Below are 12,557 nucleotides of genomic sequence, written 5' to 3'. Positions count from 1 at the left end.
ACCTATTTATGGTCCCTTCAAGTTGAAATAAAATATATAGCAAAATAAGTATTTCTTTTATTTATTTATTTATTTATTTTAGAACTAGCAGTTTGCAAACGACAAAATACAGAGCCTCATGGACTCCGCGACTAAAATTAGCATGTGAGTGGGAACAGACAAATCCAAAGCAGAAGCAAGTGGAGTGCACGCGCCAGTACGGAGCGTGAGAGAGTCAAATTTGTCACCAAAATTAAAAAGACTTTACAGAGTAAGATATGTATGACTTGCACACAAACACACACACACACACACTCTTACAACACCACCACCTCTTTTCTTTATGCTTATTAGAGAGAGAGTTTCAGACACAAACCTTAGTCATTGTTGCTGTGCCTTTACAAATTTGCCTTTGTCCCTTTTTCTCTTCTTTGTTTCCAGTTCCTTCTTTTTACAAAGGTTAGGGTTTTAATTAACCAATTATTTTTTTTCTTTTTATTCTTATTTATTTTATTATGATGAGATTCTCATTTTCTTTTTCTTTTTTAACAATGCAATGCAATGTGTGCTCCCGTTCCCTGTTATTACTGTTGCTCTTTCTTTCTTTCTTTCTTTCTTTCACCTTTTGAATCTTTGACGCAACGTTTATTATATCTTCTTCACTTGAGCTTTCTCTAATTGTTACTTCTTTGCTCAGTTATCACTAATCAACTCAAATTGTTCTCAGCATTTTTGCCAACCTTCTTCTGCTATTCACTATCTCCACAAGTAGAACCTCATTTCATTCTTCTTCTTCTTCTTCTTCTTCTTCTTCTTCTTATTATTATTATTATTATTATTGGAAAAATCAACTTGTGCAAATTTGTCTTGTAGTGTTGTGTTTATGTGTGTTTTCAATCATGGATGTGATTTTTTTTGGTGTATTGGATGTTTTTTGTTTTTTGCAGAGTTCTTGTAGGATCAGGTGATTGTGTTGGAGCTTGTTGTGGACTTGGTTCTTCAATCTGGGAGGATGGTTTTATAATTGTGTTTGTGTATAAGAGAGGGAGTGCTCTGAATTATAAGGTTGAGCTTTGGATCAAGAATGGGTTGGAAGAGATCTGATTTTGTGGTCAAGAGAGTGATGAAGATCTATGGAGAAGTTTTATTGGGATTCTTGTTGATCTGCACACTTCAGTTTTCAAGTGCAGACACTGATCCCACTGACGGTAAGTTCTTCTCTTCATTTTTCCTGTCCTGCTGACCACATTTTTCATATACTCTGGTGGATGAGGGGTTATTGAATTCAGATTCTTTGGTCACAAGAGTGTGGTAGGTAGCTGTTGTTGAAGTCTTCTAGGACATATTTTTTAAGATATTATATTGTGTGTGTATCAATCAAGGTTGCCGAACTCGGGAGTTCATCGAAACTTGCTTAGGTAAACTTGAATTGTTAAACTCAACTAGTAAACTCAAACTGGGGATGCTAGACTTGTAAATTTGTAAGATTTAACTTGAGAGTTTGGTAACCTTAGAGTGAATGATGGTTGAAGATTATTTGCTAGTCTACAGTGATGCATAGAGGTCGGTAACTTATCTCACTTGCAAAATTTGAAGTACTATTATGCTTTGTGCTCCGGTGCTCGGTTCATTATTTGCTTAACTTTCTTGTTGTGCTCAACCTTGATTTTCTTGAATTGGTTTGCCATTGAACGTTTGTGCATTGAAATTTTATGCTGTTTATTTTGACCAATATATGGAGGGTTTGCTGGACTGCGGCTGTGAATGAGAGCAGTGTGAAACTATGAATTGATACTTTCGACATATTCTTGATTGTTTATTAATAATTCATTCATGTGTGGTCTCTATGAGCTCTAAACTTTTCTGATTGTATCAGTTGCTGCAATTAATAGCTTACATGTTGCATTGGGATCTCCTCCTATCCCCCTGTGGTCATCTAGTGGGGGAGATCCATGTGGACAAGGGTGGCAAGGAGTTCAATGTAATGGTACATTCATACAAAAGATGTATGTTGTTATCTCTTCTGCATGATTCTTCCTATCCAGTTGTTTAATTGATATCTACTGAAGTAGGCACTTGTAAAATGTAAAAATTCTTGTCATCTTGCTTATGACAGAGTTCTGAATGCCGCAAACTTGCAAGGAGAACTAGGCGATAATCTGGCGAATTTCGTTTCCATCTCAGTAATGTAATTATAATCTTAATCTCCCGATAATCTTAATCTTGCGTGTGCGCCTGTGAGACTGTGACTATATTGCCTTTTCCTCAGTTCACGAATTGCAGCTTTCATCCTTCTTACCGTGCGTATAAGATTTTCCTGCATTGTCTTTATTCGTCATTTTTTTTTACCTTGAACAGTGATCTAAGCAACAACAATATTGGGGGAAGTATTCCATCCAATTTGCCAGTTACACTGAGAAACTTGTATGTAATAATCTAGCTCTCTAATACTAGGCCCTTTCCATCATATATTGTTCTAATGGACATAATGGTTTGTGGTTGCAGTTTTCTTTCGGCCAACCAGTTCACCGGAAGTATTCCGGCCTCTTTATCCTCATTGACTGGACTGACAGACATGTAAGCTTGTTGCTTCTCCCATTTTGTATTCAATTTGTGTTGTAGGCAATGATAAATTTCATGCAAGTTTGTCAAAATCATATTTTATTTTCTCCTTTCAGGTCTCTTAACGAGAATCATTTAAGTGGAGAAATACCAGATGCATTCCAGTCACTTCCGCTGTTGATCAACTTGTATGGTCACATCTTAGCTAACATATGTAAACAATTTCCATGATAATTCTTTCTTCATTGTACATGAAACATGTTTAATTGAGCCACTATATGTTTTGCAGAGATTTATCTAATAATAATTTGAGTGGGGAATTGCCTCCGTCAATGGGAAATTTGTCATCAGTGACCACACTGTTAGTATTCTTTTCTTTTTTCTTTGTAAGGTCATAAATATGAACTTTTATTCTCTTTATCAAGCAAACTGACTATGAAATTGTTGGCAGAAACTTGCAGAATAATCAACTCTCCGGGACTCTTGATGTTTTACAAGACCTTCCTCTTAAAAATTTGTACTTCTCTAAACCATGTCTCATTTAAGTTATTGGGTCTTTTTAATTTTTGCATGGTTTGATTATTTGTTATATTTGTGCCATTCTGACATGTTTTGAGCAGGGATGTTTCGAACAATCAGTTTGCTGGTCCAATACCTCCGAAGTTGCTGAGCATCCCTAACTTCAGGTGAAAGTCTCTAGGATTCAACTGTTTTTCTTCTTTATGGATAAATATGATGATTACTAGAGTTAGAAAAATGTGAACATGGACGTGGAACTTGTGTTTAAGACTATATTAGTCTTGAAATTTTATATGGTTCCCATTAATTCAAGATGTAAATGTTCCAATTAAGGGGGGAAAATTGACAAATAGATAAGCTTGAGAGAGACTAAACCATGCTTTGACATCTCTAGACTCTGGTCAAAAAAAGGGAAAAGAAATTACTTGTATGATTTAGGATATTATGCCTCCAGAGCCAAATTATGAAAATTAAATTCCAGTCTGTGATAGTAACTTTTTATTTATATAAGGTACACCTTTGCATTCAAATTGACGCCTCAATCAATTTATGATCTAGGAATTACATATGGTTGCTTGTTGTACAAGAATAATGGTAATTGAAACTTATGGTTATTGTTTTGTTTACGATTGGAATGGAAGGATAGTAGTACTTAGCAAGAGAAGGACAATGGTAATGTGAGCTACATTTAAAGAGGTGGTCACTAGATATGTCCTATAGGCAATTACAGGACATAAGGTATAATTTTAGGTTGTATTTTGTGGCTATTGGGAAAACTCAGAATTGGTCATTCCTTGTTTGAAGTTTCCGTGTGTTTTGTGTTATTGAGTTTTATCACATCTGAAATTTGAATAATGTATACCTATAATTTTGTAGCTTCAGTAACTAAAGACGATTCTTATTATGCAGACAAGCTGGAAACCCATTCAATGTTGTTAACTCTACTGCACCAGCTACTTCTCCACCTCGTTCCCCAGTGGCTGCACCACCAGGAACACCGGTTCCTAAAACACCAGCTTCCGGAACACCATCTTCTGGAACGCCATCTTCCGGACGTGGACCTCCTAAACAAGCTGATGGACCAACTGCAGCTAAGGAATCAAGTTCTGGGAAATCGAAAAAACACACCAAAAGGGTGGTTTGGATAGTTATTGGTAGCATTTTGGGATTCATTATATTGTTACTAGCACTCATTCTCTTTTTGCCAAGATGTGCCAGAAGGGAGCGGGACGACAGAAGGTCCAAGAGACATCAAATTGGTGCATATGGAGGTGGAGGTGACAGACCACATTCTAGGGATCATGGGGCTTTGGTCCCACCGCCTAGTCAAACAGAGAAAGGCAAATGACATACCTTTGGTCTATCATCTAATATATTATCTGAATTCTAACATCACCTTTCATTTTATGGATCTACACTTTAATCATTTAACTTTGTAAATAATATTAATCTCTTTTAACAATCAATAGGGGATATTCGAAGACCGAAAGAGGATCACCATGTGGAAACCAGGGCACTGGCGGCCATTCCAAAGACTCAAGATGAGCAAGATAAAAATATGCAAAGAATGACTTCAATAGACATGAGTACAATCGATGTCTATTCCATGCCTCCTCCTCCTCCGCCGCCACCTCCCCCTCCACCACCTCCTCCTCCCCCTCCACCGCCACCACCTCCTCCTCCTCCAACTACTGACAGGGTGGTTGTTGAGCCGACCACATTCAACAGAGGGACTAATGTCAATAAATCCCCAATACGTTCTCCAATTCGTTCCCCAATACGTTCAGTTCCTCCTCCCACTTTTGCAAAATTTTTTAGTATTGCATCCCTTCAACAATATACAAATAGTTTCTCTCAAGAAAATCTTATAGGAGGTGGCATGCTGGGCACTGTGTATAGGGCAGAGCTTCCTAATGGGAAGGTAAGACTGTTTTCTCATCAGTTGCATTTATACAGAATTACTGACGAAAATCTATAGTTGCTTGTATCTCCACTTGTTCTGTGATTTTTGAAAAACTCTGAAGCTATTTTAACATGTTTTATTTAATTATTTTGCTTAGCTAGGCCCTTTTCTCTTTTGCTTTTCATATTCTGCCAAGATGTTCTCAGAATGACAAGATAAATGGCTTAATGCTGCATATTGGTTTCTCTTTACCCTGATAAAACAATCTGAGTTTGATGCCTTGATTGGATTCTTATTTTGACACTTGATCTTTTTCCTTTCCTTTGTTTTGGGTACAATGAGAACATCTTATTATGAATTGTAGGTACTTGCTGTGAAGAAGCTTGAAAAGAGAGTTTGTGATCACCAGAAGGAGGAGGATTTTCTTGAATTAGTGAATGGCATTGATAGAATACGACATGTAAATATCGTCGAGCTTATTGGGTACTGTTCGGAGCATGGTCAAAGGCTTCTGATATATGAGTATTGCAGTAATGGATCACTCTATGAGGCACTTCACTCAGAGGATGAATTCAAAACAAGACTCTCATGGAATGCTCGCATCCGGATAGCACTTGGGGCGGCTAGGGCCCTAGAGTAAGTCAAGTTACCATTATGTTTTTAGGAGAAAAATTGCTCAAGCTTGGTTTTAGCTTATAACATGTTCAGATCTTTTACTTTCACAAATCTGGTTTATCCTGCCTAAAAAATAATTTTTCCTTGGAGAATTCATTCAATGTTGATATTATTTTGCTATAGTCATGGTAATTAATGTTGTAGCTTTATTTCACCTTTTCTAGTACTTCCAATGTTCAATTGCTAAATGCTAAATTAAAATGTCATGGTTACTCATAATACTTACCACATTATGCTTTATTTTCTGTGTGAAAGATTTGGATAGTTAAATATTTTTCCAAAACCAATTCAACCCTAAAGGTTAAGCTGTTGGTTGCTGGGCCAAGAATGATGGCTTTTTCTAACAATGAATTTCTTATCAAATCAAGTTAGAGAGTTCTAGGATCTTTCTGAAAACCAAATGAAGCATATGCAAAAAGATAATTGGAAGTTGAGGCATGGGAAAGTCTTTCCTTGATTTAACATACTTGAAGACACAATATTTGATGATCTGGATGAGATATCTAATGTTTCCTCGTCTTCTGACAAGGTATTTGCATGAGCAATGTATGCCAGCTGTGATTCACAGAAATTTCAAGTCTGCTAACATTCTTCTTGACGATGACCTATCAGTGCGTGTATCTGATTGTGGGTTGGCTCCATTAATAGCTTCAGGATCTGTCAGTCAGGTAAGCGATTATTTGATATTGAAACTATGCTTTCAACATTTTGAAGGAACAGCTATACAAATTGGTTTAATCTACCCATATATGTATTTAGCAGTGCCTAATGTTCAAATTATAGCATATCATAAAAGAACTATGTCAACATATACTGTGTAAGTTTATAACAATTTGAATGATAATGTTCCATTCCTTGTCAGCTATCCGGACAACTGCTAACAGCTTATGGCTATGGAGCTCCGGAATTTGACTCAGGAGTTTACACATACCAAAGTGATGTTTACAGCTTTGGAGTAGTTATGTTAGAACTTTTGACTGGCCGTCAGTCCCATGACAGGTGAGGACTCATAAGTATTTGAGCAACAGTTTTTGCTTTTTGTGTGGTTAAATTGTTACCAACAGTCTATCACCTTGAACAGGAAGCGACCTCGAGGGGAGCAGTTTCTGGTCAGATGGGCAGTTCCCCAACTCCATGATATTGATGCATTGTCAAGCATGGTTGATCCTTCTTTGAGTGGAGAGTACCCCACCAAATCATTATCAAATTTCGCAGACATTATTTCTCGATGCCTTCAGGTGAGCGATTGTTCAATCTGAACTTGTACAAAAAATAACTTATTCGTTTCAATGATCTTTTAATTTTGGGTTAAATAAGTTTTTATCCTGGAAAAATTCTTAATTTGTGGTTTTGGTCTAACAAGATATTCTCCATTTAACTTGCCATGTCATGTAGTATAAACAAAATTGCGAGGACCAAGATCAAATAAAAAAATCATGAATTTTATAAAGCCAAAAACTTATTTAACCCCCTGTAATTTCTTACCATTTTCTTAGTATAAGTTCATTGAAATGAAAGGAACCCTTGGACTTATTCATCATCGTCGACTTTTGGAGTTAATTTCTGACACTAATTGTATCTTATGCAGTCGGAGCCAGAATTTAGGCCTGCAATGTCAGAGGTCGTCTTGTACTTATTGAACATGATCAGGAAGGAGTCCCAGCAAAGTGAATCAGATGAAATATGAGAATGGTAGTGATGTTTGATCTTGAATTCATGTGCAAAGATTTACATTTACCTGCCAAATATAAGGTATTAATAATATACATGTCATATATGGATGGCTCAATTAGATGCCTCCATGTTCCATTTCTTCCATGCTAACCTATTCAACATTCACATTCCAAAAGCCTCAGAAATTCAGTCACAAACACTCCTCACATGTGTGGTCATATTCATATATACATGATATTCCATAGTTCATTGAAACCTTTTTAGTGTTTTAGTGTTGTGCTTAGTGTGCTAACCCCACCCATTTGTTTGGTAGTTGTTTCCAAATTCTTAAAAGTGTAATGTAGGTCAAAGTTGTGCATCCTTTTTTTATGTGTACATTGATAATGGAATTTTGATATTCAATTGTACCAAATCATTAAGCATCATTGTAATAATTTTCTAATAATGATATTGTTCTTTGTAACCTATATAAAAAAGCAGCATCTAGTAGTCGGTTTTTTTGTTTTAAGTTGCTGTTTGTTCTACCTTTTGGTTTTATTATAAGACAACTTTGATACTAAGTGTCAGCTTGAGGCGCCCTCCAATTAGCCAGTCATTACCATATATGAGAACAATGCTTAATTGCTTATGGCATGGTTTTTTTTTTTTTTTCTTTTTTCTTTTTGGGGTCTTGGCTTATAGCATGTTTAAACTGCATTTGAGTTTCAGCATCCAACTTTGTTGGTTGTGCTTAGTTACAAATTTATTTTGCATTGTGAAATATTCAATTTCCATTGGGAAAACAAGAGACACAAAAAAAAAAAAAAAAGAGGGGGGAGGGGGGTGTTGGCGCCGGGGGGAGTGGGTATAAAATTGATTTGAAGAAAAGCAAGTGCTTGATTTTTGGAAAATGTTTGTTATTTTATTTGAGTTTAGATCCTCTACAATGAGAAAGTTAATTAAGTAATAAAATAAGGAGTTAAACATTGTTGAATTTATAATTCTTATGAAATATGTGTTATATTATTTTAATTTAAGAGTGATTAATTTCTTATTTTTATTATTTTATTAATTTTTTCATTTTAAAAAATCTTAATCTATATTTAACACTTTTTACTCTTAATAATGAATATTAGTAAGTATAAAAATTATCACCTTATTTTCACTGCCTTTAGTTTCCAAGATTTGTGAAGAAAGCAAGGGTTATTTTTGTAAAAAGCAAAATTTTAGTTGTTTATATATACGCACACAATTATTCAATTCAATTATATACACACACAATTATTCAATTATTTAAGAAGTGGATGTTAGAAAAAGGTAGTTTTTGCTGATCAGACTTGATATGTTTAACTATCAATTCACATAAATTGAATCCTTATTATTTAAAAAACTGATAAGAAACAGAAAAAAAAAAAATTTCTGAAAATTTTCTTTAAAAATTATTAAACGAGCCTTAAAAATTTCTCGTGGTTAATGAAGAATATTTTAGTTGAGTATTTGAAACTCTTATAAATCACTTACAATGACAATGGAAATTATGTTTTCTAAAATGATTAGTTATTATTCCAATAAATACAATGCTGGTGGGCACTTTTTAGGTTTGGTGGGTACTCACACATTATAGATTTCACCATCATAACAAACGTGGCTGATGGTTTATACAATGTTTTGACAGAAATCAAATCTTCAGATAAAGAATGTCTACGTGACGTTTCTTCTAAATCAGAATTGATAGGTCCATAGCCATAAACACCAATTAATTAAACTGGCCCAGAAAAATATAAATCATTGAGTACTTGTTTATGGTGACTTTTAGATTGTTCTCAAGGGCGAAAATGTTGATAGTTTATAATTTATACAAATTTTAGTAGGAAAGAACTTGAAGGAATTTGAATCTGAACCAGTCATTTTATAGAAAATATAGAAGCATGTGATAAGTACGTTATATCACCTAATTTCTTGCGTACATATATAAGATTTTCTTCGTTATATAACTCGTCTTTCTTCTTGTATTCCTGCTGTTGTTGAGCCTTTTTTTATTTCTATCTCCTCCTTCTCTTGTTATTATAGTTTTTTTAATTTCTTTTTTTTCTTTGTTTAATTATTTTATTTTATTTTTCTTGTTTTTATTCTTTTTGAGCAGATAAAATAAGAAAAAGTATAAGAAGATGAAACAAGAAAAAAAAATAAAAAATAAATAAATGATGAAAAAAACACACAAATTTTTGTTAAAAAACAAATAAATTTATTAATATAACATACAAAGTTTTGTACATAACACAAAAATAGAAGTAACAAAAACTAAATCTCAATCCTTTATACTAAGTAACTAGAGTGATAAAAAAAATATCCAAACCTCCTTCTAAACAATTCAAAAATTAATAAAGCTTAGTAGTGATTCACACATATAAAAGTTTATAGATAATAAAATTCTTAAACTGATATATAAAAATTTATGTGCTCAATAATTCTATTATACAACTTAGAAATTATTTTTACTATTGTTGTTTTGATATTTGCGTGAGTCAATATTTTGGATTTGTAGTTCTTAAAAAATTTACGTTGGTTATTACAAAATTTTTGTAGTATACACCAAAATTTTTATACTCAATAATTTTGTTGAAGAAGAAGAAAAAAAAAAGGAAGAGGAGGCGAAAGATGATGATGGAAAAATAAAAAGAAGGAAAAGAAATCAAATAAAAAAAATAAGAGGAAGAGAAAGAGATGGAAAAGGTGATAATAATAATAATAATAATAATAATAATAATAATAATAATAATAATAATAATAATAATAATAATAAAAAGGAATAGTAGAAGAAAAAAAAAGTAGAAGAAGAAATCAAATAAAAAGAAGAAAAAGAAAAACGTACCTTAGAAAAAACAAGCATATATAAACATGTAATTTGATTGGACTTAATTAATGCAAATGCTTGATCATCTAGTATTTCTGAAACTTATTATGGTGAGGATTAGGGTATTTAAAATGGGTATGTCTAAAACAAGCACAACAATTATGTGCTTATTGGATGCGCCACATTTATATAGATCATTAGATTTGATTAGATGAAAATTAAAGGCTAATATAGAAGAAGAGCATTGATGGACTCTAATAAATACAGTATATAAATAAATACTTTAAATGATAATACTTTAATACACAATACTTTAAATAGTAACATAATCTTTTATTCTTAAATAATTAAATATAAAACATATAAATATAAAAATATGAGTATTCTTTATTGAAGGTTGTGGTAGGCTTAGAGAAGGGGGTTGAATCTATGCCTTCTTTTTTAGTTGCTGTTATTACCCTTTTTAAACAAATTTGCAATTCTGATTCTGTTTGAACTCAGCAGCGGAAATTTATGAGATAATTTATTTTTGTCTCATGAATATCAGAAAACAGAACACAGCAGAGAAGAGAAAAGCTAACACAAGCATGTATCCTGGTTCGGTTGCCTTGTGCTATGCAACCTACATCCAGTCTCCTCCACAACTATGGAAGAATTTCACTATAGTTAACAGTATTACATACACCAATAACACAGGATTGACCCAATCATTTCACACTCAAGTTCTAACCTAACTTGACATTGGCTATGCTAATACCTAACTATTCACTCTTAGTGCTAACCCAACTAAGAAAGGGATACTTCACAGGTACAAGATACAAGACATAAACACACCTAAAGAAATCTGAAAATGACTTTAGGCTTTTCTCTCAAGTGTTTCACTAAGCCTTTTTCTACTCATGGCTTTTACTTGAGCTTTCTCACAATGCCTTTTCTCACAAGAAATTACAGAAAGATAAACTTAGAAAAGTACATTACAATCAGTAAAACATGAAGGAGATTGGCTTCATCTACAGCCTCTATGCTATGCGAAAAACCAGATTAGCAAGCCTCTGATTCAGTTCTTCATACTGGCGGAATACACCTTTGATTAGGTTACACTGTCCAGTTAGTTGAACTTCTTCAAAGAGCTCTCTCAGAACAAAACCTCTATTCACTGGTTTTCTCTCCTTGCTTTCTGAATGAACAGCAAGCTTCTTTTATCTCCTTGCATGTTGTTTGGTTCTTCTTCCAAGGTCAACACCTTGGGCCTTGAGCTTCACCAACCCACCAGCTCACTTTTTCTTCTCAAGCATCAAAGTAGAACCTTTGCTTCTGACTTCTCCAACTTGACCGAAAGCCATGTAGGAGTAACCGAAATTTTCTTTCAATGGTCAACCAAATCTGAACCATAGAAATGCAACTTCGTCCCTAAGAATCTCTTGTGACCGTGGATTTGTAGCAGTGAAGAACAGAGATCAACTTTCCCTTGAATGCCATTTTCGGATAGAGCAGAGAGTTGGGAAGAAGGGAAGAGGATTTGATGTAAGCAAGATGAGATGGATTACCTTTAACCTAAGCTTGATTTGGATTATATTTTCTGATATAGCTTCTGTACTCCAAGCTTGAACTTTCTCTCTCTTGCTTCTTTGGTTTCTAGCTTATGGAGGAAGCTTTTTCTCTCTTTTTCTTTCTTACTTTTTCTGAAGTCTTGATGTGACTTGATTAGAGAGGAGAGGAACGTTGCTTTGGTTGGAGCAAGATGGAGGGAATTGAAATCAATTCGAGCTTGGATCGGGTATCCAATCTTTTTGCCCATTCTGATTTTTCAACCTTGTTTCCTCATGGGCTTCATTTATTTATTTAACCCATTAGCCTTGTTTTATTTTCCATTCCATTTGGGCTGTGAATCATATTTTGGCCTGCAGTAGTTTTATAAATAATTAGTAATATGCAATTATAATTAATCAACACTAATTATTTATTTGCCCAAAAATAATGTTTGTCATCACTAATTAATTTAGTTAATTTCTTAACTCAACATTTATTTAATAAGATTAATTATTATATAAAAATTTTTTATGATATTAAAAAATTATATTAAAATAAAATTTTAAACTATAACATAAAAATATAAAATAATTAAAATTTTATTTTATATTACTTGACAAATAATTAGATTATTATATTTAAAATTTATTAACTAACTAATTTTATTAAAGATATTATTATATAATATAATTTTTCATCAAAATATTTTAAAAATATAATTCATTTAAAATATTATATATAATACATGAAAATATTAACCTTTTTATTTTTTTCAATTTTTTTTAAAAAAGGAATAAATAATATAATTCTAAAAATATGCCTATTATATTACATATTTACTTATATTAGTAAGACCTAAACTAATCAACCTTACGTAATTAA

The 12,557-nt window shown here is 33.1% G+C and overlaps 1 protein-coding gene across 3 annotated transcripts; it reads left to right on the top strand.

The window, feature by feature from the left end:
- Nucleotides 1–261: 261 nt before the first annotated feature.
- Nucleotides 262–7,751, top strand: LOC107632646 (protein STRUBBELIG-RECEPTOR FAMILY 3). Of its 3 annotated transcripts, XM_088507952.1 has the most exons (18): nucleotides 264–438; nucleotides 677–747; nucleotides 927–1,187; nucleotides 1,856–1,985; nucleotides 2,096–2,167; nucleotides 2,338–2,403; nucleotides 2,485–2,556; nucleotides 2,658–2,729; nucleotides 2,831–2,902; nucleotides 2,993–3,058; nucleotides 3,162–3,227; nucleotides 3,970–4,400; nucleotides 4,530–4,981; nucleotides 5,328–5,599; nucleotides 6,168–6,306; nucleotides 6,501–6,637; nucleotides 6,720–6,876; nucleotides 7,227–7,751. In XM_088507952.1, the coding sequence occupies exons 3-18, from the start codon at nucleotides 1,064–1,066 to the stop codon at nucleotides 7,323–7,325; spliced, it is 2,427 nt and encodes an 808-aa protein (XP_088364078.1). In that variant the 5' UTR covers nucleotides 264–438; nucleotides 677–747; nucleotides 927–1,063; the 3' UTR covers nucleotides 7,326–7,751. The 3 variants fall into 3 exon arrangements, with proteins under 3 accessions (XP_088364076.1, XP_088364078.1, XP_088364077.1); XM_088507950.1 differs by lacking the exon at nucleotides 677–747 and having other exon boundaries at nucleotides 262–438; XM_088507951.1 differs by lacking the exon at nucleotides 264–438 and having other exon boundaries at nucleotides 509–747.
- Nucleotides 7,752–12,557: the final 4,806 nt, after the last annotated feature.

Source organism: Arachis ipaensis, chromosome B3 (assembly GCF_059453495.1).
Source record: "Arachis ipaensis isolate K30076 ecotype BB chromosome B3, ASM5945349v1, whole genome shotgun sequence".
Lineage (NCBI taxonomy): Eukaryota > Viridiplantae > Streptophyta > Magnoliopsida > Fabales > Fabaceae > Arachis > Arachis ipaensis.
The sequence above is the reverse complement of the archived record's forward strand: the minus strand, read 5'-3'. Positions and strand labels throughout refer to the sequence as shown.